Source organism: Anser cygnoides, chromosome 11, assembly GCF_040182565.1.
Source record: "Anser cygnoides isolate HZ-2024a breed goose chromosome 11, Taihu_goose_T2T_genome, whole genome shotgun sequence".
NCBI lineage: Eukaryota > Metazoa > Chordata > Aves > Anseriformes > Anatidae > Anser > Anser cygnoides.
In genome coordinates, this window is record NC_089883.1 from 420,663 (window position 1) to 447,252 (window position 26,590).

The following is a 26,590-nucleotide window of genomic DNA, read 5'->3' on the forward strand; positions in this document are numbered from 1 at the left end:
CTCTCAGACGTTTCTCACGTCCCAGCTCCCGGCGGTGCCGGCCCTTCCAGCTCAGTGCCCCGCAGTGCTGATGGTATCTGCCAGCCGCGGCCCGCGGCCCCAGGGGCTGTGTCTGCTGGCACGGCACCAGCCGACGCCTCCGGTAGCTTTTCTGATGTCCCAGAACAGGCTGGGCAGGAAGCTGGGCGCGCTGGTCCGGCCGGGAGCGAGGCAGTGCTGGTCCCGGGGGGGGGGGGGATCCTGCCCCAGCACGCCGGCTTGGTGCAGAGCTCGCTGCTTCCCAGGCGCGAGGGCTGGTGAGCGGCGCTGTGCCGTGCTGCCAGGTCCTTGCTCCAGCGCTGCTTCCCTGTGCCACAGCCGGGTCCCGCTGGGAAAGCGATGGGGGGGTCTGCCTGCAGCCAGGCAGGGCAGGGACGGGAACAGTGGGGTCCTGGGATTGCCACAGCCCCTGTCCTGCCAGAGGCTGGCCCAGCCTCTGCCTCCCCCTCTCTTTCCTTCCCTTCCCCAATGCCTTCCTCAGCTGCTCGTGGTGCTGGGATGGCCGTGTCCCACTGCTTCGCGGCCACGCCGTGCAGCCCCCCACAGGGGGCCGAGCAGCCCCCTGTTGTTTTCCCCCAGACCTGGCAAGAGCTGGCTGCGGCTCCTCGCTGCAGGGCCACGGGGACAGTCCCGGCTCTGGGCACGGTCCCTGGCCCCGCCAGCCGCAGCAGCACACACGCGTACAAAGGAGACACCAGAACTTTATGTAAAAACCACAGACGTTTCTGCACACGCACATCGGGGAGCGCATGGGCGAGGGGCATGAGCCCTGCCAGCTCTTCACGGGGTGAGCTCTGCTGCCTGCTCCCCCCTCTCCCCAGGACACGATTCACATTTTCAACATATTAAAACCGAACCAAGCACAGACACACAGCACATGCCGCGGGGCCGCTGCGCTCTGGCACCACCCGGCCGCATGCGTGGCTCTGAGTCCCGCAGCGGGACGTCACAGTGAGTCAGGGTTTAGGGGGGGCTGCGGCCGACCCCCCCCCTGCCCTCTGCATAGACGGGTCCGGGGCTGCGCCGGCAGCCCGTGCCGGGCACCGTGTCCATCCCGTGGCAGGGACGCAGGGCTGCGGGAGGAATCCCACCCGTCCCTGGAAGGCACGCGATGCCCCTCCGCGCCAGGAGCCGCCGGCCCCATCCCAAGGCGTGGGGCTGGAGCTGAGGTGGTGCCCGGGCAGCGCCCCAGGACCTCCGGCAGTTGAGCACGTGGCGTGGTGGGCGCGGGCTCCGGGCATGCACACACAGACGAACACCGATCCCAGCCGCGGCACCGCGGGCCGGCGAGGCTCAGCAGAGCAGAGGCAGTCATGCGCAAGGGGGCTGGGCTCATCCCCCGTCACACCACCGAGTCCTGGATCTCAGAGCCCAGGCGCACCCGGGGTCTTTGGCAGGCTGGAGACACCTCCACGAAGCTGTCCCGGACGTGGAGGGGCCTCTTCTCCGACTCGGAGAAGGCGCGCGTGGTGCCCAGGGGCTCGTGCACGGGGGTGCTGACGATGTAGTTGTCCTGCAGGGCCTGGTAGCCCTTGTGCTCGGGCACCGCGCTGGGCAGGCTGCTGCCGTTCAGGGGCAGGCTCTCCACGGGCTTGCGGGGCGGCTTCTGGTGCCGGCCGGGGTCTGCGGGCTCCAGCAAGGCTTTCATGCCGTCGCGGTGCCGGTGCAGGAGGAAGAGGGCCAGCACGAGCACGGCCGTGGCGAAGAGCACGCACATCACCAGGAACTCAGTCCAGTAGGTCTTGCCGTCCAGCCGGGCTGCGGCACTGCCCACTGCCGAGGTGCTCCGCGAGGTGCTGATGGCCTCCAGGGCATCCCGGCCGGCGGACACCTTGCTGCCGGCCTCCAGCGGCCCGTGGGCCAGCTCCTGCACGCCCACGCAGTAGCTGGCCATCAGCTTGCGGAAGCCTTCCTCCAGCGACCAGCACTCGTAGGTGCCCGCCCGCTCGGGGCTGCCCACCAGGATGAGGGCCCCCTCGGGCAGCACCAGGTAGGAGGCGTTGACAGGGGCGCCGTTGTGCAGCCAGCGCCGCGAGGCCAGGTTGGAGAGCAGGCGGCACGGCAGCGGGCGCACCGCGTTAGGCGGCAGCTGGATCTGCTGGCACGGGGTGCCCGAAGCTGCGGGGAGACAACCCGCGGGGACGTCAGCAAGGCTGCGGGACCCTGCTGCTGTGGGTGCTGGGGGAGCTGAGGGGGGCCAAGCAGGGGCCTGGGGCCGGCAGCAGCCCCTGCCGCAGGGCAGCGCCCTGGCAGCATCTCACCTGGGGTCAGAAGGATGCGGGGACGGGGCTGGGACACGTTGGCCGACTGGCAGAGCCGCTCCGTGTCAGCGCCTTCGATGTCCTGGGCCCAGAGCCTGGGGCAGAGGAAGGGGGGGTCAGGGTGCTGGGGGCTGCAGGGGGCTGGGTGCAGCACTTCCCGGGGTGCGGCACTTACTGGGGGTGCGCCGAAGGGTGCAGGGCGGTGCTGCGGCAGGCGCCCCGGCTCCAGGCGCAGAAGGGGTCCCGCGCCAGCACGCACTCGCCACAGCTGCGGTACAGGCTGCAGTTGGCAAAGGGCACCTGAGCCACCGCCGCGTAGGAGGCTGCGTAGACCAGGCCCTGCAGTGGGGAGGCAGGAGGGGGTCAGTGTCACAGCCCCGGCCCCAACACCTGCGGCAGGGCCGGATCCCAGCCCTCCGGGGCTCTCCAGCCTTGGGCTCGGAGTCACAGCTCCCAGCACAGCGGGGGCCTGGCAAGGAGGGAGAAAGTGATCCCCAAACCACGAGCAGATCCCTGCCCCTCGCAACACCTCCCCTTGCTCCAACCCCACAGCGCCCGTGCCCGGCCCCTGCCTGGTCGTGGTCCAGCAGCAGCTGCAGAACGGGCTGCCCGGCGGGGAAGAGGTGGATCTCCTCGATGATGTGCACCCTGTGGTTCACATGCACAGCCTTGTGCAAGCGGCCGTCGTCTGCAAACACAAGGCCCGTGCTGAGTGGGGCTGAGGGCACGCGGTGCCTGTCCCATCCCGCCCCGTCCAGCCCCCGGGCTGCACCCACCCGTGCCCAGGAAGAGGACGTCGTAGGTGCCGTGGAGGCCCTGCGCGCGGTGGACGCCGATCTGCTGGTAGCGCAGGCGGCTCTGCAGCAGCAGTGGCTGGCTCCGGACGGGGCTGTCCATCAGGAAATGGTCCTTGATGAAGTTCAGCACACGGTCCGGCATCTGGAGGGACGAGTTGATCTTCAGGTGCCGCGTGTGGCTGGTGATGCACTGGGGAGAGAGGAGGGGGTCAGCCGGGGTGTGGGGCAGCGGGTGGCCCTGCCGCCACTGCCAGGACCCAGAGGGATGGAGGTGGCGGCGGGCGCAGGGGCTGCCCCCGTCCTGCAGTTGTGCCCAGGGCCACGTACCGTGCCTGGACGGGGCTCCGGCACGGGGCTGGTGTCCGTATACCACTGCTGTGTCTCGCGGTTCACCTCCTTGTAGAGCCCGCTGAAGGCCCTCTGCACGCTGCGGATGGGGAAGGCGCACACCGCCGAGCTGCCCAGGCCACCCTTGTTCCTGGGGAGAGGTGAAGCCCACGGCAGGGTCAGGCACCGCGGCTCCGCTGAGCCTCACACGCCTCTGGGAACCCAGGGGTGGCTGGAGCCGACCCCGCTGCCCCCTGCGCCCCCCCGCGCCGCTCACCACTGCGAGGTGAAGACCCCGTAGAAGACCGTCTCCTTCCAGCGCAGCTCCCCCGGCGTGAGCACGAAGACGTCCTGCAGCACGTTGAAGGGGAAGCCGTCCTCGGGGTGCGAGCAGAGCAGCTGTGCCTTCAGGAAGGTCGTCCACCGCCTCTGCAGCACCCGCTCCCCGCCCTGGTCCCCCTGTGCAGGCACCGGGGGGTCAGGGCATGGGGCACGATGGCTCTGCTGCCCCACGGGGGAGCCCCACGGGGATGCCCCCATGCTGCGGAGCCCCCCGGGCTGGCTGAGGGGACAGGGGCTCCGTCTGTCCACGCGGCAGCGCTGAGGCCCTGGCCAGAGCAGCCCCAGGGCTAGGGAGGCACAAGCAAAGCAGCATGCACAGGAGAAGGGAAATGCAATCCCGGAGGAGGACGGGTTTGTGTCCCCTACATCGGGGGGCACAGGAGGCAGGGAAGGGCTGCTGCTACCAGTGGGGCAAGCAGGGGCAACAAGCTTGAGCTGGGCTGGGCACCGTGGAGCTGTAACTGCCCCGGAGGGCTCCCCCGCAGGTGCTGGTCCCTTCCCAGGGACAGACATGTGCAGGGTGGTCCCACATACCCCCTACCCCCTGCCCCGCATCAGCGACATGCCGGGCACATCCTCCCCACGTGTGCCCCCGCTGCCCCGCGCCCACCTTGCACACGCGTGCGATGCGTGAGACAATGGTGTTCTCGAAGTAGTCAAACTCCTTGCCAGTCTCGCTGAAGAAGAAGTAGACCTTGTCGTCGTCACCCTCGGGGTTGCCGGCAGGCAGGCTCTCCCGCAGGTAGGCTGAGCCCACGAAGACTGGGTCTGGGGGCACAGGCGCCTTCAGCACCACCCCGTCCCCGTCCCTGCACCTCCCCTGGCCCAGGGCCGACGACCCGACCTGCCGTCCCAGCCCCCCTCACCCTGCAGCCAGTTGAGGGAGTTCTCCGTCTTGAGGGCGATGCGGCTCTCCTGGCTGCGGTAGATGGTGGGCTCGTTGCCCTGGAAGTTGCTGACAGTCCCGGCATAGAGCTCGCCGTCTGACAGAGAGAAGCTCCTGCTGGGACCCAGCACGGACACGGACCCGCTCCCACCGGGGCTGCCCGTGCCTGGCCCTGGTTCGGCCCGCCGCAGAGGACGAGGGTGCACGTGCCTTACCGACCATGACGGCGGTGGACCGGTACTCAGGGTCGAAGGGGCAGCGTCCCTTCCCGTCTTCCAGCAGCACCCTTCCTGACGCATCTCGCTCCAGGCTGAAGTGCTGCACGTTCTGCGAGGGGACGGGGCTGTGAGCACGGCACGGCGCCCGCCTCCCACCCTGGGGACTCGCGGCCCCACAGGGCCCCCCGGCACCCTCCCCATGCTCACAATGTAGGCGCAGGCGGGGCTGAAGGCGCAGGTCCCGCAGGTGTAGAGGTGGGTGCTGTTCAGCTGCAGCAGCATCTTGATGTAGTTGTGACAGTCCCTCTGCAGGGGGAGGACAGGGCTCAGCCACCGCGCCTGCAGGTGCAGCGCACGGGGCACTGCCGGCCCCAGGCAGCACATCCCGCTGGGCTCACCTGGGGGTCCTTGCCCTTGAACACACACTGCCTCTTCTTCTCCTCATCCGCGCCCCACGGCAGCTGCAGAGAGGGGACAGTCACTGGGAGCCCCCGTCACCGGCTGGCTCCCTGACACCCCTCCTGGGGCTGGCAGAGCTTGGCCCCAGCACCGGTGTCCTCCCTTGGCTCCATCCCACACGGGGCCGGCGAGGCAGCTGCCGCCTGGGGCTGAGCACCCGCTGCCAGCACAGCTGGGGCAGCAGCCTCCTTGCTGTCCCAACCGGCTGCAAAAAGCGCCAGGTCTTGCACGGAAGGGAACCCGCGCCGAACTTGGGCTCGGTGCCCCCAGCCCTCCCCGGGGCTCCGTGGTCCTGCGGGGCTCAGCCCCTCCACACGGGCTCACCCTGCGGGCCGGCGCGCCGGGCTGGAAGTGGCTGGTGTTGACGGCGAAGAGCACCTCGCGCGCCCCCAGGTAGAGGGTGCCGCCGTCCGGGCTCAGCAGCAGCGCCGTGTAGTTGGACACGCCGGGCACCTTGAAGCGGTGCACGACCCGCTCGGCAGAGTCTGCGGGGGAGAGCGAGGGATCAGCACCGCGCACGCTGCTCTGGGCTGCGCGCACCACACCGACCTCCGCAGCGGCCGTGACACGAGGCAGAAGGCAGCAGACTGAGATGGGGCAGCTCCCCTCGCCCTTCGCTGAGGGACCTGGCAGCTTGGGCCGGGCTGGCTGCGCCACAGCCGGCTGCACCCCCGGCACCGCAGCGAACCACAAACAGCTGCAATAACACCCGAGGGCGACGTCTGCACTGCTGTGAGCACGGGCTGCAGCATCCTGGCCCCCGGGGATGGCCCCGGGGCGCACAGCACTGCAGGCACTCTGCCCAGCACAGGGCAGCGCGGCCCCTCCGGGCTCAGCCCTGCAGCCAGCCCTGGGGGGACCCCCTCCCGCAGAGCCCCCCGGCACTGCCCCAGCAGCTGCCCGCACCAGCCCTGGGCAGCGGCTGAGTCAGGCGAGCGCCTGTCCCGCGTGGGTGGCCTTGCCCCGGAAGCCCTTCCTCTCCCGCCAGCAGCCCTCTGATTCAGACGGCCTCGCTGTGTCAGTGGGACACGTCGGGCTGACTCACGCTGCCAACTCCCTCACCCCTGACCCACAGCTCCCCGGGGATGCCCCGACCTGCCCGGCCCCTGCTCAGTGCCAGCTGCTGCACGGACTCTGTCCGGTGCGCTCGGGTGCTGGCAGCGCTGCCGGGGCAGGACCCTGCTCCTCTCCCTGCTCTCCTGCTGGCACCACTGCAGCCAGGGCGAGCATGGGGGGGCACAACACAGCCCCGCAGGGACACAGCACTCCCAACCCCGATCCCCACCTGCTGTGCCTGACAAGCACCCTGGGCTCCCTCCCCAGAAGGCACGGCACAGCCCTTCCCCGATCCCGGCAGCCTGGGCACAGTCCAGGGCACCTGGCCCAGTGCCTGCCCTCTGACGCCACCTCCCTTGGGGCAGCACAGAGGGAAGGATGCCCCAGGGAGCCGCATCCTGCCAAGGGGTCCCGTGCCCAGGTGTCAGGGCTACGCCACCCGTGGCAGGTGCAGCGCGGCCAGCAGAGGGGCAGCAGCAGCCCCTGCACCCCGCAGAGCTCTCCCAGCCTGGGAGCTCTGGAGCCTGTGCTGGCTGCCAGGGGGACCTGTTAGGACAAGACCTGCTTCTTCCAGACAAACCTGCTGGAGGCACATCCAGCCGCTCAAGGGGAGCAGCTTGCCTGCTCCTCCCCCCTGCCAACCGCAAGCCCCACACAGGAGCCACTTTTGGATGCACGCTGCTGCCGGCACCCCCTGCCCGCTCCTGCAGTGGCACTGGGGGGATCTAGGTCGGGACCCCCAGGTTCCCCCCACAGCCATGAGCCCAGGCTGCAGCCGCTGCCAAAACAGCCTCTGCAGGCGGGCAGAGCTGGGCCAGAACCGGTCTGTGCACGCACGGTGTGGCACGGCACGGTGTGGCAAGGCACGGTGCCGAGCTGGGCTGTCCCGCTGGCTCCGGGGGCTCCCATCCATCCCAACCCACTCAGCAGGTCCCAGATCTGCTGGTGCCACCACAACTGTGGCCGGCGGTCACGGGAGCACGTGGCAGGGCCACGTCCACGCCGATGAACCACAGCACACGGAGCCAGAGAGCACTCCCGTGCCAGAACTGTCCTGACCCAAAGCCACCGCGCCCTCCCCAGCTGTCCCCAGCCAGGAGCCAGCGAGGGACAGGCACCGCTCGCCAACGGCAGCTGGATTTAGCCACCTCTGGGAGCCCAGCGAGCCTCAACACTTGTGGGCTGCCCACGCCACAGCCTCAGTGCCGGCCAATGGAGCCGGGCCCGTGGCTGCCGGTGCCAACCCGAGCTGCCCCCAGGAGTGTCCTGACGCTGACCCCCCCCCAACGTCAACCGGTGGCACGTAGCCCCAGGCAGCAGCCAGGAGGGGCTCTGCAGGGCGAGGGGGGGCTCTGCCTGCCAGGACCCCACTTGCCCTGGGCCGCCCCTCCCCAGCCCCTTCCCCAGCCCAGTCCAGGGCCAGGGGGTCCCAGAGCTCCTGGGGCCGGGCACGGCGAGGGGCTGCGCAGACCCCCAGCCGTGAGGGGGTCCCGCAGGCACCCTGGCTGCCGTGGCGGGGCCGGAGCCGCGTGGAGTGCCAACGGGCAGAGCCCCTGTGGCCGGCTCGCCCCCTCCCACGCTCACGCACCCCGTGCGCGGGGGACACGAGCACCCTGCCCCAGCTCCGAGCACCCTGCCCCAGCTCCGTGCTCCCCGACCGCCGCGCCTGCAGCCCGGGGGCTCTGCCCCATGCCCACCACGCAGCCCCCGCTGCTCCCCGCGTGTCCGCGCTGCCGGCAGCCCCCGGAGCGCAGCGAGCCCCGGCTTGCCGGGCTGGCTGGGAGGGAGCTGTGCAGGCTCAGCACCCCGCGGGCTGTCACAAGGCGTTTCCACGCCGGGGCGGCGGGGCCGGCTCCGTCCCACGGCCGGGGGAGGCCAACCCCGGTCCCGGTCCCGGTCCCGGCCGAGCGGGCGGGGGCAGCCCGCGCCCCCCAGGGGCGGCCGTCGGGCACGGCGAGATGCTCGGGGCAGCCCCGCCGCCGGGGCTCCCCCCCGCGCCCCCGGACGGGGTCCCACGGGTGCCGGCGGCGGGGTGCCCGGCCAGCCCCCGGGCCCGCCCCGTCCGTCCCCCCGCGCAGCCCCGCAGGCACTCACCGTAGGGCAGGCTGACCCGCGGCACCGGCTCCTGCGCCGCCGAGAGCAGCAGCGCCGCCAGCACCGAGTGCGCCAGGACGGGCAGCGCCGGCCGCGGCGCCATGGCGAGCCGAGCCGGGCCGGGCCGAGCCGGGCCTCCGCGGCGTCCCGCGAAGCCGCCCCGGGCGCTGCAGACCTGTGGGGAGAGAGGGGCTGAGCGGCGCGGCTCGGCTCGGCTCGGCACCGCCCCCCGCCCCCCCCCCGGCCCCGGCCCGCCCCGGCCCGCCCCGGCCCGCGGGGCTCCCCGCCCGCCCGCTCGGGCACCGGCACGGGGCGCAGCGCCCAGCCCAGCCCCGCCGAGCCCAGCCCCGCGGCCTCCTCCCCGCCCCGCCGGGACCCGCTGCTGGGCACCGCAGCCCCCCGGGGAGGGGGCACCGTGCCGCGGGCTTCCCCGGCGGTGCCCGAGCGCCTCCGCTCCGGCTGCGCCCCGAGCCGCCCGCCCGCGCTCCCGGCACAGCCCAGCGCCCGCCGCCCTGCCGGGGGGACGCAGCCTGGGCCGCGGCATCCCCGGGGCAAGGCTCGCTGCCGCCGGTGTCCGCGGCGGGCGGCACCCCGCGGCGCAGGGCAGGGGCGCTGCCAGCCCCGACGGGCTGTCCCCGGGGGCGCGGGGCCGGGCCGCGGGGGGCTCGCCGCCCCCTCACAAAAGCACACGCAGACCCCCGGAGAACCGCCGCGCTCGTCCAGCGGTTGCCATGGAAATGTGTTATTAATGACAGCTGCTTATTTTGCCATGGCAACAGGGGGGAAAGGGAAGGGGTCTCTCCTCGGCAGCCCTCCCGGGGCCGAGGCCCGCCCAGCCACTTCGCTCCTATGCCTGGGGCAGAGCCCCTGGCTGCCTGCTGGGCCAGCCGCGGCCCTGCGCCCCTGGGCCATCGCCCCCCCAGCAGCAGGGCCCCTTGTGTGAGCCCCCCGCCCGGGAGGCGCCCCCACACTCCTGGCAGGGCTGTGCCCCGCTTCCCCGCTCTGCCAGTGGGACACGACCGGACGGTGCCCGCTCCGGGGCCAAACCTGGCGCCCAGTGACTGGGGCTACCAGCGGGGCCCCTGCCTCCCTCCTTGGCTCGGCTCCATCCCCGCTCCCGCTGCGGCCGCCATCCCTTCCTGGGCACGGGCCGGGGCTCTACCCCACCTGCCTTATCAGCACCCTTTGCCCGGGAAGCGCCACAGACAGGGCCGTGACTCTGCGTCACAGGGCTGGGCAGCATCACCCTGTGTGGGGTGGGAGAGTGGACGCTCGCCCCTGCAGCGATGCCCCCCCTGCCTGCTGCAACCCCGGGGGTTCCCGCAGGGGCCCTGAGGACCTGAGCATCGCCTGCGCGTGGCCACGGGAGCGCAGTGCCAACCCCCTGGTGTGACGGCACGCAGCAGTGGGAACCCCCAGGGGGAGGACGGCCGCTCTCAGGCCAGGCGGGCAGGACAGGCAGGGCAGGGTGGGCAGGACAGGCCGGGCAGGGTGCCCCGGCCCAGGCTGCCTGGCCGGGCAGGAGCAGGGCAGCGGGGCGAGTCCGGAGCCTGCGCCTTTAAGCGCCTGCCGGCAGCGCGTCTGGAACAGCTCCCCAGCCCGCTGCTGGCAGCCCGGCCTGTTTACGACAAACTCCCATTTATCTCCTCCGCCTGCCCACGCAGGCTGCCAGCGCGGGGCAGCGCGAGGGGCACCCTGCAGCACCGTGCCCCTCGCTCGGCGCGCAGGCGCAGCACCCGGGCGGGCATGTGCGTGCCTGCGTGCCCTGCGCAGCTCTGCCCGTACCTGCACGCACATGTGCGGCCGCCGTGCCAGCCCTCCCGCCCCTCCACCTGCAACAGCGGTTAGGGATGGGGAAATTGCTCGGGGTGTCGGGCCCGGGCAGCACCAAAACCTGTGGCCTAGGGTCAACTGGCAGGCGCGCTGGTGGTTTTTGAACCAAATTCCCACGCTGAAGCCCTCCGCCCTGCTCCTGCAGGTGGCTGGGAAGGCAGCGCAGAGCCGTGCTGCTTCCTGCGAGGAGCTGGGGCCAGAGCCGCCCCGCTGCTGCCGCCTGCGTGCTCAAGCCCTGCTCATCAACCTGCCCCGGCATGGGCACGGCACAGGCACATCCCCTGCTTGGAGACTCCAGCCGCGCTTACACACAGCCTACACACACAGGCTTTTCCTCCTGACCCACATCTCCCGGGGACGGCGCGCACGCCCCCAGCTCGGCTCCCTCCTGGAGGCTGCCAGACAGCACCAGGCCGTCCTCGCAAGACCCCCTCCTCCCCCCAGCCGCGCACACAGGCAGAGCGGGAGCGCGCTCGCACGCACACCTGCAGCCGCGCGCTGCCGGGCCCTGCTGATTCACGCACAGATGCTCCCAGCCCCAGCTGCTCAGTGCCAGCAGCTCAGAGAAGGACGCGTGTCCCGCTGGAGCGGGGCTGCCTCGGGAGGCACAGCCGCGGTCAGCGCGGCGGGGGGAGCGCGGAGCACGCACGCCTGCTCTGCTTCGCTGCACGCCGGCAGGCAGCGGGGAAGAGGCCCCGCTCGGGACCAGGGGCTGCGGCAGCTTCCAGCCGCGGTGCAGGAGGGGCACCCTGAGGCCCAGGGCCCCTGGGCATCTTACCGGTTCTGCAGGCACCGGCCGTGCCCCCTGCCGAGCCGGGGGCCTCCCAAGGGGCTGCAGCCCTGCTCCCACCTGCCTGTCCCTGTGCCCCACACCTCCCCAGCCAGCTCTGGCCCCACCACCTGGACGTCCCTTCTCTTTGTCCAGGTGCTGGCCCCACGCTGCCCTGCAGAGTCCCCTTTGGCCCTGTGGCAGGGGCCCTCTGGACCCTACAAAACGCAGCCATCCCCCCTCCCTTGCCCCATTCTCCTGTACAATCTGTGTGCCTGCCGGTGCATGCTGCTGGCCTGCGAGGCTGCAGGACACGTGGGACACTACCTTCAGCCCCAGCTGCTTGTTGGGCACCACTGGCACAGGGCAAAACTGAGACACCGAGCACCCCTTGGAGCGCTGGGATGTGGTGGTCTCCGAGCCCAGGTACTTCTGCTCCCAGGGTGCAGGAAACAGGGGGCCCTGGCTCAGGGATACGTGACCCCTTCCCAGCCAGCCCTGGCCCCACAGAGTTTAGGCCAGTGCTGGTGTTCTTTGGCCCTGCTCCCCCCACCCCACAGCAGCACCCTTCACTGCGGTGCTGCCTGCAGGAAGAGGGGGTCCCTGACTCCATGACCTCTGTGGCCCCCGCTTTACCTGTGCCCCCAAGCCCACAGGCTGCTGAGGTACCTAACACCATCGGGCGCAGCCGGCACACCTGGGACACGCAGCACGTGTGCAGCCTGCAGGCATCCCGGCGCTGTGCACACATCCACACACGTGGCACACGCAGCACACACGCGTGCCCCATACCTGACACCGAGTGAGCGCACACGCCTCCTTACAAGAAACCCAGACGTCCGTCCAGAACACTTCCTCGGGCAAGCACCGCGCGTACCGCGCGCCCGACACACATGTAAACACACGCACGGTGGCTTACGGGAGGCACACACCCCACCCTGCAAACACACACACCTGGGAACGCCCCCGGTGAGCACAGCCCCACGCTCTGGGGCGGGCAGCCATCCACACACGTAGCCCCGAGTGCTCCTGCACCCTGCACGCGCAGCCACACGCACGCTGCACAGCTATCCACGCACGTTGCACGCACGCTGCACACACACAGGCCCTCTGCCACCCCCGCGCCCCGGCAAACCCAGGGCAGTGGCCGCCCCTGCACACACACATCGCGTGGGGAGCCCCGTGCAAGCGCCCGCACATCGCCTTGCACGCCCTGTGCACGCACACGCCTCCCCCCGCACACAAGTGCTCGCCCAGCAGCGCTCACCTCCCCCCGCACACCCCTCCCGTGCACCCCCCCCCCTTGCACGCTCACACACACACGCGCTCACACACACTCCCCCCCCCGCGCCCCGCCGCTTACCGGCTCCGGGCGCGGCGCGGCGGGACCCGCCTGCAGCGCGGGGCGGCTCCGGGGCTCCCCGCCCGCGGCGGGGCGCGGGGCGGCTCCGGGGCGGCTCCGGCTGCTCCGCCCGCCGCTCGCAACAAAGGGCCGCCCCGCCCGGCCGCCCCCGCCCGCGGCTCCGCCACCGGCAGCGCTGCCGCCGTCCCGCCCCGCCGGGGCTCGGGGGCGGGGGGCCGGGGAGGGGGCGGGCGTTGTTCCTGCCTCGGGGGGCTGAAGCCGGGGCAGCCCCGGCCCTGGGCGGCGTGAGCGGGGGGCTCCGCCTCTGCTCGGGGGCGGCGGGGGGTCCCGGGGTGGGGGGTCCCTGGCACGATGCCGCTCGCCCCAGCAGCGCCGGCTGCACGGCGGCCAGCGGAGCCCGGGGCCGGTGGGGAGTGGGGCCCTGCGGGGTCCTGCAGCACGGCTGCTGCGGGGGGCCCTGCCCGGGGCGAGAGCCTGGGGTCCCCAGTACGGGGAGGGGAGTGCTGCCCCAGCAGCAGGGGTGTTGGTGCTGCGAGGTGGGTGCAGGGACACCAGGTACGAGCGCGTGTGGCTGCAGGCGTTGCCGTGAGGCCCCGGCGGTGATGTGCAGCTCCGGGCGTTCTGCAGCAGCACATGGCTGCAGGTGTCTGCTCGGTGGTACAGGGCTGGAGGCTGCTGGCCGGGTGCCATCGGTGAGCAGAGCCGATGGGGTTTCGTGGGCCTGAGCTGGTGCTTGAGGCAGCCGGAGGGGGGCCCCTGGCCAGCCCGGGGGTAGGCAGGGTGGGGGCGGCCGGGCACCGGGCACAGAGGGAGGAACGGGGCAGGGGGCTGAGCCGCAGGGGTGAGGGGAGCTGGGCACGTGGCTGTGCCCCAGCACGGGGGTCCAGTGGGCTGAGTCCCCCCAGCCTGCGAGCAGAGCTGTGGCAGCAGCACCAGCCCTGCAGGGAGTAGGTGCTGTGAGCGAGCACCAAGCTGCTGCCCAGCGCTGGGCCAGGCAGGGACACGGGGCCAGTCAGCCTCAGCCCTACACCTCCAGGCTCCCCGTCCTCCTTTGTGGAGGTTCCACTTGTGTTTTCAGCTGCGCCATGTCCCCAGGCGCTGCCATCTGCTCTGCCTGATGTCACGCTGCGTCCCTGGGGTGGCCGTGCTGCCCTGCTCCGCGTGGCCCTGGCTGCCCCTACCCAGTGGGGATGGGGTCCCTGCAGCTGCTGCCTCTGTGCAGCCCATGGGCCCTAGGGTGCGGGGGTGAGGTGTGGGGTTGCTGTATGGGGGCAAAGACAGCCCCCCTTCCCTCCCCGGATCCTTGCTGTTCCTCTGGCTGGGCTCTCAGTGCCCCAAAAAGCTGGAGTCAGCCTGCCTGCACGCGCTGCTCCCCACGCAGGGCTGGCTGGAGCATGGCCCCGGCCCCCACAGCGAGCCCGGCCAGCCCGCACGGACCCTCCTGGGGCCACCCAGCTGCGGGGGGAGCTGCTCTGGCAGCAGCCTGGGGCGTGTGGGCTGGGCTCCGGCCAGGGATGCCTCCTTTGTTCAAAGGCAGCCCTTCCCTGGGCCGGTGCCACATGGCTGCTCCGTCAGCACGGCCAGAGCCTGCATGCCCAGGGCCGCGCTGTCCTGACCTCGTCCCTGCGAGAGCCCGGTCACTGGGAGGCTGCGACCGCAGGCTTGGCAGGGCTGCAGCCGGTGCCGTGGGGCAGCCCCAGGCCCTGTGCTGGGGTGACGCCGCTGGCCCCCTGCTGTGGGGCAGCCCCACGGCGCTGTCCCTGCAGCTGCAGGGCTGTGCGCGGGGCAGGGTGCTGTGGGAGGGTGCTGTGGGAGGGTGGTGGGACCCAGCTCCCACACGCTGCCCCGGAGCAGCGGCCCCCCGCAGCCGGCAGCCCTGTGGGCTGCGGCTCTGGTTAATGTTAAAGCCAACAGACGTCAGCGCCGGGCCCTGCCTCCTCTCCGCAGCCCCTCTGCTCGGGGCTGGTGGCTGTTGTTCTGCCTTCCTTCCCGGAGCGGGACCTGCCCGGCCCCCGCAGCTAAAAAAAGCCGCCGGCCTGGCCCGTGCAGAGGGACGGCAGCGCTCCGGGCCCCTGCACCCCTCCCGGCCCCCGTGCACGCTCTGGGGGTGCCCCGAGGCGCGTCTCCCCCCGGTGCCGGGGTCAGGCCAGGCGAGGCTGGTGGAGGTGGCGGCGGCTGCGCGTCCCGCTCGGCCCGTCCGCCCTGCGTCACGCGCTGGCACGCGCAGGGTCGCTCGCTTCTAGCTATGTAGGGAAAGCCGGAGCGCCGAGCCCCGGGCCGAGCCGGCAGCGGGGCCCCTGCTGGCCCAGCCGTGCGGGAGCCACGGCCCCTGCCCGCGGGGGGCACGGGCACCTCCGCCGCGCCCCTCCGAGCGCCGCCAGAAACGCACGGAGCCGAGGGGCTAGCTGTGTGCCGGGGGGGTGCCCCGGCCGAGGGGGGCCGTGCCAGCACCGCCCGCCAGCCCTTGCCCGGTGAAAGCCGATCCCCGCCCGCCGGTCACCTTGTGCTTTGGCACCGGTTGCGCCTGGCGTGGGGGGAACAGCCCCCCCCCCCCCCCAGCGCCCCCTCCCGTCCCCACGGTGCCTCCCCGGGGGGCTCCTCTTTGCGCACCCCTACAGGGCCGTCGGGTGGGTGCGGGGGGGCCGCGGGCTGGGGGGCGGCGCTGGCTCGCCCCGACCCCCGCCGGACCCCGCACGGGCCCCTCCGGGCCCGGCCGGGGGGGGGGGGCCGGGCGCAGGCGCTCTCGCACCTCCCCGGGGCGGGGCGAGCCGCGTCCCCGCTCCGCCGGCCCCGCTCCGCCGCCCCGCCGCGTCCGCCCCGTCGCGCCCCGCCATGGCCGCCCGCTACCTCCGAGCCGTCCCGGCGCTGAGCCGCGCCGCCGGCCTGCCCCGCTGCCCCCCCGCCGCCGCCGCCGCCGCGCTGGGACCCTCGGGGCCGCGGCGACACTGTGAGTGCGCGTGACCTTGGCCCGGGGGGCGCCCGGGGGGGGCGCGCGTGGGGGGCGCGGCGGTGTCCTTGGGGGCGGAGAGGGCGGCCGGGACGGGGGGGCGCGGCGCGGGGGGCTCGGCGCGGGGGCTCGGTGCGGGGGGCACGGCGCGGGGGGCTCGGTGCGGGGGGCACGGCGCGGGGCCACGGCTCGGCTCGGCTCCGGGGACGCGGCGCGGTTTGGCACGGCTCGAGGCGGGCTGGCTCGGCACGGCACGGCTCGGCTCGGCTCGGCCCCGGCGCCGTGCGCAGCCGGCCCCACCCCCAGCACGGTTCGACCCGCGCCCCTGCGGCCCGGATTTCAGGGGGGGAGCTGGGGGGGATTGAGCCCGGAACTGCGGCCGGCCCCGGGGGATTGCACGGGGCCAGCCCCGGTCCCACGCGGGGTTTTGCACCCTCGGTTGCACCCGGGTCCCGCCCTGAGTGGGGTTTGCACCCGGATCCTGTCCGGCCCCGGTCCCACGCGGGGTTTTGCAGCCTAGCACCCTGACCCCCACCCTGGTGCGGTTTGTGCTCCGGCCCGTGGCCACCCCCGTGGAAGCTTGCAGCGGGGCTGGGCCTGGGCCCAGGCGGGGTTTTGCACCCGAATTCGCACCCGGGTCCAGCCCCAAGAGGGGTTTGCACCTGGGCTGTGTCCGGTCCCACGCGGGGCTCTGTGCCCCGACCTGCACCCGGGGCCGGGCGTGCGCCCCTGAGCCGTGCCCCCGCTGCCCAGATGCCGACAAGCGGATCAAGGTGGCCAACCCGGTGGTGGAGATGGACGGAGACGAGATGACGCGGATCATCTGGGCCTTCATCAAGGAGAAGGTAGCGGGGTCCCGGCGGGGGGGCGCGGGGCCGGGCCCCTCCCTGCTGTACGGGAAACGGGCGGGCGCTGCACGCGCGGAGCTGGCGGGTGCTGTGCAGGGAACAGGTGGTCCCTGCCCTCTGCCCTCCGTCTGTCTGTGTGTCTGTCTGTCTGCAGGAAGCAGCTGGTGCAACCCGTGTGCCTTCCGGCGGGTGGGGAGGGCCCCGGGGAGGGGGCCCAGTCAGGGCAGGGGGCTGGGGCTGGCCACACCGCAGTGCCTGCTGCTGCTCCCGGGCACCCCTGTGCCTCCCCCGGCTCTGACACACTGCTGCCCCCCCAGCTGATCCTGCCCAACGTGGACGTCCAGCTGAAGTATTTCGACCTGGGCCTGCCGCACCGGGACAAGACGGACGACCAGGTCACCATCGACTCGGCGCTGGCCACCCAGAAGTACAGCGTGGCCGTCAAGTGTGCCACCATCACTCCGGACGAAGCCAGGGTGGAAGGTGGGCAGGGGGCAAGGGAATGGGGCTGAGCGCCTGCTGTGAGGGGGGGGCAGCAGCACGGCGGGGAGCTGAGCCCCCCGGGTCGCCAGCTCCTGCCTCCGTCCGGCTGGCGGTGGGGTCTGGCAGAACCCGTGGCGCTGGGGGCCTGTGCGCTGTGCCGGGCTGTGCCTCGTGTCCCACGCCTCACCTCTTTGCGTCCCAGAGTTCAAGCTGAAGAAGATGTGGAAGAGCCCCAACGGGACCATCCGGAACATCCTGGGCGGGACGGTGTTCCGGGAGCCCATCATCTGCAAGAACATCCCCCGCCTGGTGCCCGGCTGGACCAAGCCCATCACCATCGGCAGGCATGCCCACGGCGACCAGGTGAGCCCGCGGGGTGGCCAGCGCAGCGCCCAGGGGTGCCGGCCGTCCCCCCCAGCCCTGCAGTGACACCCCGTGCCGCCCCTGCAGTACAAAGCCACCGACTTCGTGGTGAACAAGTCCGGGACGTTCAAGATGGTCTTCACGCCGAAGGACGGCAGTGGGGTGAAGGAGTGGGAGGTGTACAACTTCCCCGGCGGCGGCGTGGGCATGGGCATGTATAACACAGACGAGGTACTGGCGGGGGGCATTGGGGTCCCGTGGGCTGGCACGGCCCTGCTGTGGGTTCATGGCCAGGCCGGCGGGGCGGGGGTCCCGCAGCGCTGCGGGGCAGCCGAGGAGCCCGGGTCCCTGCTGACCGCAGCGTCTGCACCCGTTCGTTGCAGTCCATCTCGGGCTTCGCTCACAGCTGCTTCCAGTATGCCATCCAGAAGAAGTGGCCTCTCTACATGAGCACCAAGAACACCATCCTCAAAGCCTACGACGGGCGCTTCAAAGACCTCTTCCAGGAGATCTTCGATAAGTACGGACCTGGCCGGGCTGCTGGGGCTGGTCTGCGTGGAGCTGGGGGGGGCTCCGGGGGCTGGGGTGGGGGCCCCGGGCCCTGCAGCACTCACGCCCACTGCAGCACTGCTGACAGCTGCTCTGGCTCCCAGGCACTACAAGACGGAGTTCGACAAGCTGAAGATCTGGTACGAGCACCGGCTTATCGACGACATGGTGGCCCAGGTGCTAAAGTCCACCGGCGGTTTTGTCTGGGCGTGCAAGAACTACGACGGGGACGTCCAGTCGGATATCCTGGCCCAAGGTAGCACCGGGGCTGCTGGGGGGGGGGGGCGGTGGGAGGGGGTGGCTGGGGGGGCGCTGCCACCCGCCCGGGGCCGCCCTGACCCCGTCCCGCCGCAGGCTTCGGCTCCCTGGGGCTGATGACCTCCGTCCTGGTGTGTCCGGACGGGAAGACCATCGAGGCAGAGGCGGCCCACGGCACCGTCACGCGCCACTACCGGGAGCACCAGAAGGTGGGTGTGCGGCCCCCGCCGCCCCGGGGCGAGCTGTCCCAGCCCGGCCGCTGACGGGGGCTCTCTGCGTGCAGGGACGACCCACCAGCACCAACCCCATCGCCAGCATCTTCGCCTGGACGCGTGGGCTGGAGCACAGGGGCAAGTTGGACAGTAATCCAGAGCTGATCAAGTGAGCGGGGTGGGGTGGGGTGGTTTGGGGGTGCTCCCAGGGTGGCCCCGTCCCCTCTGAGCCCGGCTGGTGCCAGACACTGTGGGACATGGGGACCCACGCTGTGCCGTGGCTGCCGGTGACCCCGCTGCCCCCCAGGTTTGCTCAGACGCTGGAGAAGGTCTGCGTTGAGACCGTGGAGAGTGGGACGATGACGAAGGATCTGGCCGGCTGCATTCACGGGCTTGCCAAGTAAGTGTGGCTTACGGGGCGGAGGGGTGTACAGGGAGCGTGTGCCACGAAGGCAAGCTCGCCCTCTGGGGCGGCCACAGGACGGGCACTGGGGGCTGGACGGCCTCTGGGGACAGCGGGCATCTATTTACGGCTCGCCCTGGTCGGGCGGTGGCTGTGGCTGGGCAGGGAGCCACGTCCCGCTGCGGGGGCTCTGCTTCCCAAGCGCGGCCAGCTGGCGCTGCTCGCTGCGTGGGCAGGGACGGGCAGGGCCCTCGCCCCGCGGGACCCCCCCAGCCCTTCCCTGCACCCTTCTCTCCCAGCGTGAAGCTGAACGAGCACTTTGTGAACACCACCGACTTCCTGGACGCCATCAAGAACAACTTGGACAAGGCCCTGGGCAAGAAGTAGAAGAGGCTCCCCCGGGCGGGGGTCCGCGTGTGCTGCCCAGCCTTTACCTCATTTTTAACAGGATAGCGAGCCAGCGCCGCCTCTAGCTCACTGACACGGCTCAGGAACATTTGAATAATTTTTATAAGCAGTTTTCCTACGAGTGTTTTTAAAGCCTTTCTAGCAGGGGTTTGTAGGAAGGGGGTGTGGGGGGGGGCTGCCCTTCACCGTACTGTAATTTCTGTAACCTCTGACCTCATGGTGCCAAACAGCTATTAAACACGTCACCGGCCCAGGGCGCGCGTGGTGGTGGCACGGCTCGCGGGGGGGCACGGGCACGCCGGGGGCTCGCCGCCCGGCCACGTCCTCCCTGCCCGGGCGCAGGAGGCAGCCAGCAGCTAAAGAATATTCATTTATTTAGAATTATTGCTAAACAACTCTTCAAACCAAAGAGATCAACAAAAATAAACACAGTAGGGCTTTGCACGAGGGGCAGGTGAACCACTCTGCGGACACAAGGCGGGCGCGCCAGGGCTGTGCGGAGCGGCACCGGCACGGCCCGGGCAGTGCAGCCCCCGTGCGGCCCCGCCGCCCCCTCCGGCACGGCTGGGGGTGCTCCTGGGGGTGCTCCTCGCACCGCTCCCGCTGGCACCAGCGCTTTTTGGTACCGGGACAGAGGTAGCTTGTGGGGGATGCGCTGCGCTGTCCGGGAGCAAGGGGCGGGCGTGGGGAGGGGGCTGCGCCGTGGGGGGCTCTGGGCTGGGGGGAGGCTGCTGCCACCTCCACCCTGCGCCACATCTGGCGGGGGCTGCAGCTGGGGGGTGATGCTGGGGCTGGGGCACAGGGCTGGGTGGTGGCACCAGGTTGCTGGAGACAGGCGGATGGCAGCGCCTCCGCGCTAGTGCAGCAGGAGGAACACACACCTCCCCCCCCCAGCCACAGGGAAAGCCGCTGGCCCCCGCACCGGTAAGCGTGGCCATGGGGAGGTTGCGATCGCTGCGTGCCCCGGGGCTGCTGCAGCCTCCCTGGGCTGGCTGGAGCCGTGCCACGCACTGGGGAGCGAGCTGTTCCCTGCCTGCTCCCTCCCCGGGCAGCAGGGTCCCCGTCCCCATCCCAGCCGCTGCCACCTCTGCCTCCGTCACGCCTTGGGCTCGGTTCCCCCCTCACAGCACCTGGGTGCCAGACAGGCAAACCAGCATCCCGGGGCTGTGCTCCCAGAGCAAAAACCTTCCTGAGCCCTGGTCTGGAGAAGCTCACAGGGGCGAGGAGCGCCAGCAGTGTGTACAGCAGCTTCGGTGCGTTAGTGCAGGCCGGCACGGCGGCTCCCGCGGGCAGCAGGACCCCCTCTGGGTGCTCTGCCCTCCCTGCAGCCCCGTGCCCCACCGCCGCCTGCGCTGCTCGCAGCTTCACAGATCACACACGTTACACAGGTTTACAAAGAACATTGGTTGAAGGAAACTGAACTCAGTGAAAAGATAAATCCAACCACGCGGCACATCTGAAAAAAATAAATTACTTTCAAAATACCATCATTTGCTCAAGTTGAACAGGGTCTGCCTTCCTTTAAATACATCGCTCACTAAAGCTGCTCTATACTCAGAGCTGCTGCTTCCACTGAGCTTTGCAATTAGTTTGTAAGAAAATATTCTGTTTTGTATGTGCCCTGTGGCCTCTCTTGGCGTGCCACAGCTTTGCCTGTACCAGCTCGCAGCTGATGCCAGAGCAACCAGAACTGCTCTCGCCCGCCGAGGAGACGGGGACTGAGCGGGAGCTGCGGCACAGCCTCCTTCCTGCTTGGCCTCCTGCAGGCAGAGGGGCTCCTGCGCTGCTGGCCGCGCGGTGGGGGCGCTGGGCTGGCGGTGCAGCTGGCCTGCAGCCCAGCCGAGCGGGGAGGACCCAGGAGGTAGAATCACAAATAATGCTCGTCGTCTTCTGGGATGTGCCCTCCCCTGCCCGCAGCTTGGAGTACGCTGGATGCTGGGCTACAGGCAAGGGGAAGGCTGGGGCGAGGTCCTGGCTTCCCACCCAGCGGCGGGGCAGGTGGGAGGGCAGGAGGTCGGGCAGGACGGCGCTGGGCAGGGGAGCTGTGTGCCGCTCGGGTGCTCCTTCTCTGGGGCGGCTGGGGGAGATGGGGCCCCGAGCAGGAACAGCCCCCGTTGGTGGCAAAAGCTTGCCCAGGCTTCTGCAGCTCTCAAAGCGCGCTGGAGCCTCGCTGGCTTGGCATACCTGCTCCGAGTGCCCGAGGCAGGCAGCGAGCGCTGCCCCGCGCCGCCTCCAGCCTCCACCCAGCACAGCTCGCAGGACATCCCCGTCTCCTCCTTCGCCCGCCCGGCTGCAGCCTGCCCCTCTCCAGCGGGTCTGCCAGGGCGCCGAGCCCGCGGGCAGCAGCAGCTCCTCTTACCACGCAAGGTCCACGCAGGCCGGCGGCCGCCCTCCTCCAGCCTGCTGCGGGCCGGCCGCCCTCCCGCTTGGCTACAACATGTTGTAGTACGCCATCTCCTTCATGGCCTGCTCCGTCAGTGCACTCTCGTCCGGGGGGTTGCCGACCCCTCCGTAGCCGTAAGAGTTCTCCTCCTCGAAGTCTTCCATCTCCTGCTGGCCGTCCAGCTCGGCGTGCTCAGCCCCGGCCAGGTCCATCATGGGGTCTAGGGGACAGCACCCACACGGTGTCACCCTGCCCCGTGGTGCTGGTGCTCCACGCGCGGCCCTGCGGCACCCTCCCCACCGCAGCACCCAACGGGCGCCCACCAGAGGTGCTGTGGCACAGCCCAGCTCCCGCAGCAAGCCGAGGGACACCACAGTGCCTGGCTGCGGTGGGCAGGGCCAGCCACCGGCCACAGCCTCCAGCACCGCCTGCACCTACCTTGGCTGTCCAGGCTGATGTCCATCACCCCGTGCTTGACCTTCATGTGCCGGCTCAGGTTGCCTTTCAGGTTGAACTTGCTGGAGCAATAGGGACACTTGAAGGGCTTGCTCCCAGCGTGCAGGTGCATGTGGCCCAGCAGGTTGTACATGCGGTTAAAGGACTTCCCGCAAACCTACAACAAGGTGCCCGGGGTTAGCGAGGGCTCTCCTGCTGCCCCCCGGCCCCCAGCAAGGGCTGAGCAGCAGGCACTTGCCCTTGCCGGGCAGCACTGCCTCGGGGACGTGGGCTTCGCAGACCTGACCTTGCTCCCAGGTCCCCGACTGACTCCACGGATGTCCAAGACTAACGGGACTGCCCCCCCCCTCCCCCTGCCTTTCATGGGAGGCCTCGAGGACGATCTGCTGGTATTTCTGTGAAACCCCGCACGTCTAGCACCGCTTAGAGCCAGGCAGGAATTGACCTCCTCCGGCAGCTGTGCCAATGCCCTCGTCCGGAGCCGCTGCCTGCCGCCGCAGCTCGAGCAGAGGCAGCGCAGGACGAGCTGTTTGCCCGTGCGAACAGAGGGAGGCATCACAAAACTGCATTCGTTAGGCTGAGGGCTCAGCCCAGTCCCCGCTGGCACCTCTCCAGGAGCAGAGAGCAGCGCGCCAGGGCCCGCGCCGTCCCCGGGCGGATGTCGCCCCCCCCGCGGTACCTTGCATTTGAATGGCTTCACCGGTGAGTGCACAATCATGTGGGTCTTGAGCGTCTGCTTCTGCACAAACGTCTTGAAGCAGATGTGGCACTGGTACGGACGGACGCTGGTGTGTATGAGCATGTGGCGCTTCATGTTGGCCTGCAGGGTGAACTCCCGCCCGCACACCTCGCACTTGAACTCCTTCACGCCCTGGAGGGGTTGCAGCACGGGGTGAGCGCGGGGCGAGGCGGCGCGGGCAGGGCTCTGCTGCGGCAGCTCCGGCTGCACACTGCCGGCCGGGGCGCACGGGGGGAACCAGAGCAGAGCCTCCTGAGGCACAGGGACGGGAGCTGCGCTTCAGTGACTGCTGGCTGGAGCCAGCTGCGATGGGAGATTTTCCCTAGCCAGCCCTCCTGCACCTTCCCAAAGTGTTTCCTGCCTCCTTCTCCCTGCCTGTTCTGCGAGCAGCGCTGGTGCTGCCGGGAGCCTGGGGCCGTCCCCTCCCGCTGCCTGGGAGCCCAGCTCTGCCGTGCAGCGGGCGGCCCGCACCCCTCCTCGCCCCACACAGCACCTCTTGGCCACGCTGGGAAAGCATTCGCGGCACTCGGAAAACCCGGCACTAAGTGCCGCTGGGGCGACGCCGAGAGCAGCTCGGCCAAGGGGCAGAAAGGAGCCACTGGGAGAGCATGGCCCTGCTGCAGCCCACGCTGCGGTGCAGCACCTCGGAGAGCCCTGCCCGAGCCCCCAGCATGCGGGAGGTGGGCTGCGGGGAGCTGGGCGCAAGGACACCCAGCTGCCAGGCCCGGCTCTGCCCTCTGGCTGACCGGGCAATCGCTCCCCCTTGAAAGAGCCCCTGCGAAAGAGCAGAGCCCTCAGTCAGACCCGCTGTGGGCTCAGCGCACTGGCCAGCATCCAGCACAGCCCCCCTGCAGCAGGTTTGAAAGCCCCCTTCCCTGGGGATGGGAACCCCCCGGACACCCTGCCTACACGACTGCAATTTCTCTCCTATTTAAGGAGCTGTAGTGAATGCTAACCGGCCCACCAGCACCCACCCCCGGGGCCAACGCCTCTCCCCGGGGCACAGCAAAAGCAGCAGCCCTGGGGCGCTCGATGCGCCGCACGCCCGGCCCCGGCACCTACCTTGTGGGTGAGCGAGTGCTGCTTGAGGTGGTGGATCTGGCTGAACTCCATGCCGCACTCGGTGCAGACGAAGGGCCGGACGTTCTGGTGCTTCAGCATGTGGTTCTGCAGCTGGCTGCGGTAGTGGAAGGACTTGCTGCACTCCAGGCACTGGTAGAGCGTGGGGCCCTGGTGCGTGGCGAGGTGCCGCTTCAGCTGGGTGAGCGTGGAGAAGTCCAGCCCGCACTCCACGCAGACGTGGCAGCGGCCACTCTCGTGCTTCACCTCGTGCGCCTTCAGCTCGCTGGGGTAGGCGAAGCCCCTCCCGCAGAAGCGGCAGCTGTAGGGCTTGATGTCGGTGTGCAGCAGCATGTGCCGCTTCAGGTGGCTGGTCTGCGTGAACGCCTTGCTGCACACCTCGCACTTGTGCGGCCGCGTGCCCTGGTGGGTCAGCAGGTGGGTCTGCAGGTGGCTGGGCTGCTTGAAGAGCTTGTTGCAGTGCGGGCAGGAGTGGGGCTTGATGCCGTTGTGGCCCAGGATGTGGGTCACCAGGTTGTACTTGGAGGTGTAGGACTTCTCGCACATGCGGCACTGCCAGCGCTTCTGGCGGTCCCCCGCCTCCACCAGGTAGGAGTCGTCGATCTGCACGTTGATGTCCAGCCGGTCCAGCTGCGCCTTCTTGTTGCGCTCGCTGTTGGCGCCCGCCGCGTCCGCCTCGAGCTCCCCGGGCTCCTGCCACGCGAAGCCCTGCTCGTTCTTCACCTGCTCGGGGGACACAGGCGCCTCCGCCTCGCCCGGGGATGGGGCGCCCGCCTCGAAGGCGCACTCGGTCTGCGGGGTGCCTGCGGTGCTGCCCTCCGCCGTGCCCGCCGGGTCGGGCTCGCTGTGGCGCGGCTCGTAGCTCTCCGAGGACTGGCGCGTGTGCCGGCGCAGGTGCCGCAGGCGGCGGGGCTTCCTGCTGAAGGAGCTGAGGTCGATCATCTTCACGGCGCTGCTCTGCACCGTCTTCTCCTGGCTGGGGTCCGGGAAGGCGGGCGGGAGCTTGTGCTGCAGCTCGCCTTTGTCTTCCCCGGGGACGGACACTTCGTACACCACCTCTTCCTCCACCTCGGCCTTCTCGCGCTTGACCTTGGGCACCAGCCTCACGGGAGGCCGCTTCCTCCTCCGGGCATGCTTCTCCAAGGAGGACTCCGCCTCCAGGGCTTCCTCCTCCTGCCCGTCCCCCGGTGCCTGCCCGTCGCCCTCCAGCCGGTACTCGCCCTCCGGCTCCTCGGGCTCCACTCCTGCTGTCTCGGGCAGTTCTCCTCCCAGCCCCGGGAAGAAGCCGGCGGGGCTGACGGTGGCCCCAAGCAGCTCATTCTCGGACACCAAGCCCAGCACCGCCGCCTGTGCCAGGGAGAGCACCACCACGGCGTCCGTCTGGGTCCCACACTCGGTGAAGCGATCCATTTCTCACCGCTGCCTATGCTGTCATGGCTGGGGAAGGAGAGGGACGGACGTTAGTTACCCTTCCTCGTGGCTCCCTCCCACCCTGCGCGGCCCGACAGCCACGCTGCTCTGGAAAAGGCTCGTTTCAGCACGGACAGACCTGTTTGCTGATCACCGTTCCCAGCAACCCCCCCAGACCGAACACGGGCATTTCCAGAGCTGGTCCCCGGGCTCCGTGCGCCCTGGGACGTGTGGGACTGCGCAGCTCCGGGGGTCCCACCTGCAACACCTGCAGCAGGGGCCGGGGGACCAGGCTGCAGCAGGGAAGCGCAGCCCAGGACCCGCTGTTGGCCCTGCTGGCTAGGTCACAAACCCCGTGGTTTGAGGTCTTGGCTCCCTGTGCCCCCCAGAGCAGAATTTCGCATGGACAGGCTCCTGTGCCATTCAGGGACAGGCCAGGAAAGCCAAAGGTGCCCCTCTTTCCTGGGTTCTTTGCAGGAAAGATGCGGCAGCGAAGGGCATGGGGAGACAGGGCCCCAATCCTCCTCCCTGGGAACATTTCGAGCTGACAACTGCCAGGCCCATGAGCCCGAGTGAAATGCACAGCAGAGGCTCCAGGTCGGCGTGGGGCTGGTGCTTGTGGTGCAGTCGCCTGGCACAGGCTGCCCCAGCTCTGCCGTGCCCCCACCACCCCAAGAACCTTCCATCCTCCTTTCGTTGCCATTCGAGCACCTCCTCGCCCCTTTTCTTTCATTTCTATTAATGCCTTTCCCCAGCAGTTCTGTCCCAGCAGTAAGCACGCCAGGTTCCAGCAGCTTTCCCTCAGATTTTATGTGTTTCCATTTTCCCTGCCTTCCTCCCCCCTGCAGTAGCACTGGGCCTATCGAGCCTGCTTACAGGGCAGATTTATGAGATCACTTACAGAGCGAGGGCTACAGAGTTGGTTAAAATCATGGCAGAAAACATGGATCTCCAGGGCTTTGGTGTGAATGCACCCGGGTCCAGAGAACCGTCCCCTCTGCCCTCTGGGAGGGCCTGCAACAGGATCCTGCGGGATTCTAGCGCTATTAATAATTCCATCTATTTCCAGGAAGAAAGTCAAATAATCGCTTACAAATGGCACAAAGCATTGCTCACTTACACGGGGAGGAGTGTACCGCGGTGGGACCTGCTGGTGGAACAGCCTGCTCGGGTTTGTTGGCAACACAAGCCCTTCCGAGCAAGTCGTTCTGAGAGAAATAACGCACGGCCACAAGGCAAGGGACAAACGGTGCAGTCGAGGCTGCAGGCAGCAGCCTGTCCTCTGCACGAGGCGCGCAGCCACAGGGCAGGGTCAGCACGCAAAGGAGCGGTTTCAAGTCTCCTGCTTGCTCCACCGGACCATTCTGGTGACGAGCGAGGGGAAGGAAAGGCAGACGGTGGCGCTCGCACTGGTGCCACGCACGGCGCTGGCCAGTTCGGGACACGCAGGCTGAAAAGGTGACGTAGCCACCAACCGGGGGGCTGCGGGGCCACGCGAGCCCCCATCCACGCAGCGCTGCCACCGCGGGGGCCCGGCCCCAGAGCCTGCGGGGTGCAGCCCTGGTCCCACACGGACAAACCCGCGGCCCCACGCAGCCCCACGCCCG

The 26,590-nt window shown here is 70.2% G+C and overlaps 3 protein-coding genes across 12 annotated transcripts in view; 1 reads left to right on the plus strand and 2 right to left on the minus strand.

Annotated features, from left to right (window-relative positions):
• Positions 1 to 722: 722 nt before the first annotated feature.
• Positions 723 to 12,575, minus strand: SEMA4B (semaphorin 4B). The gene is made up of 15 exons (XM_067003727.1): positions 12,445 to 12,575; positions 8,480 to 8,654; positions 5,654 to 5,814; positions 5,269 to 5,331; positions 5,078 to 5,176; positions 4,868 to 4,979; positions 4,633 to 4,749; positions 4,377 to 4,534; positions 3,702 to 3,883; positions 3,425 to 3,575; positions 3,077 to 3,287; positions 2,873 to 2,988; positions 2,476 to 2,639; positions 2,301 to 2,395; positions 723 to 2,157 (listed from the first exon to the last, which is right to left on the minus strand). Exons 2-15 carry the CDS (start codon positions 8,580 to 8,582, stop codon positions 1,382 to 1,384), a joined length of 2,508 nt encoding a protein of 835 aa, XP_066859828.1. The 5' UTR covers positions 8,583 to 8,654; positions 12,445 to 12,575; the 3' UTR covers positions 723 to 1,381.
• A 2,648-nt stretch (positions 12,576 to 15,223) lies between these two features.
• Positions 15,224 to 19,027, plus strand: IDH2 (isocitrate dehydrogenase (NADP(+)) 2). The gene is made up of 11 exons (XM_067003740.1): positions 15,224 to 15,391; positions 16,145 to 16,236; positions 16,557 to 16,722; positions 16,925 to 17,085; positions 17,173 to 17,316; positions 17,469 to 17,605; positions 17,739 to 17,890; positions 17,989 to 18,101; positions 18,176 to 18,273; positions 18,412 to 18,504; positions 18,807 to 19,027. Exons 1-11 carry the CDS (start codon positions 15,277 to 15,279, stop codon positions 18,892 to 18,894), a joined length of 1,359 nt encoding a protein of 452 aa, XP_066859841.1. The 5' UTR covers positions 15,224 to 15,276; the 3' UTR covers positions 18,895 to 19,027.
• Positions 19,028 to 20,299: 1,272 nt separating this feature from the next.
• ZNF710 (zinc finger protein 710) overlaps positions 20,300 to 26,590 on the minus strand; it is a 30,334-nt gene continuing 24,043 nt past the window's right edge. For 8 of the 10 annotated variants that reach the window (XM_048046265.2, XM_067003730.1, XM_048046263.2 and 5 more), the window contains exons 2-5: positions 23,556 to 25,010; positions 22,434 to 22,745; positions 21,737 to 21,911; positions 20,300 to 21,518 (exon numbers count right to left, since the gene is read on the minus strand). In XM_048046265.2, the coding sequence (XP_047902222.2) occupies positions 21,346 to 21,518; positions 21,737 to 21,911; positions 22,434 to 22,745; positions 23,556 to 24,983 (2,088 nt within the window). In that variant the 5' untranslated portion in view covers positions 24,984 to 25,010 and the 3' untranslated portion in view covers positions 20,300 to 21,345. Of the gene's footprint in view, positions 21,519 to 21,736; positions 21,912 to 22,433; positions 22,746 to 23,555; positions 25,011 to 25,884; positions 26,081 to 26,590 lie in introns of those variants that run through there. The other 2 variants (XM_048046267.2, XM_067003731.1) reach the window with 2 other exon arrangements.

Excerpts from the sequence above, each read along its gene's own strand:
- SEMA4B (XM_067003727.1), bottom strand. The coding sequence starts at position 8,582 with ATGGCGCCGCGGCCGGCGCTGCCCGTCCTGGCGCACTCGGTGCTGGCG. Across the intron at positions 4,980-5,077 it reads GCCCCGCCTGCGCCTACATT|AACGTGCAGCACTTCAGCCT; the intron begins GTGAGCATGGGG and ends GTCCCCTCGCAG. Across the intron at positions 3,576-3,701 it reads GGGGTCTTCACCTCGCAGTG|GAACAAGGGTGGCCTGGGCA; the intron begins GTGAGCGGCGCG and ends ACCTCTCCCCAG.
- IDH2 (XM_067003740.1), top strand. The coding sequence starts at position 15,277 with ATGGCCGCCCGCTACCTCCGAGCCGTCCCGGCGCTGAGCCGCGCCGCC. Across the intron at positions 15,392-16,144 it reads CTCGGGGCCGCGGCGACACT|ATGCCGACAAGCGGATCAAG; the intron begins GTGAGTGCGCGT and ends CCCGCTGCCCAG. Across the intron at positions 17,891-17,988 it reads GTCGGATATCCTGGCCCAAG|GCTTCGGCTCCCTGGGGCTG; the intron begins GTAGCACCGGGG and ends GTCCCGCCGCAG.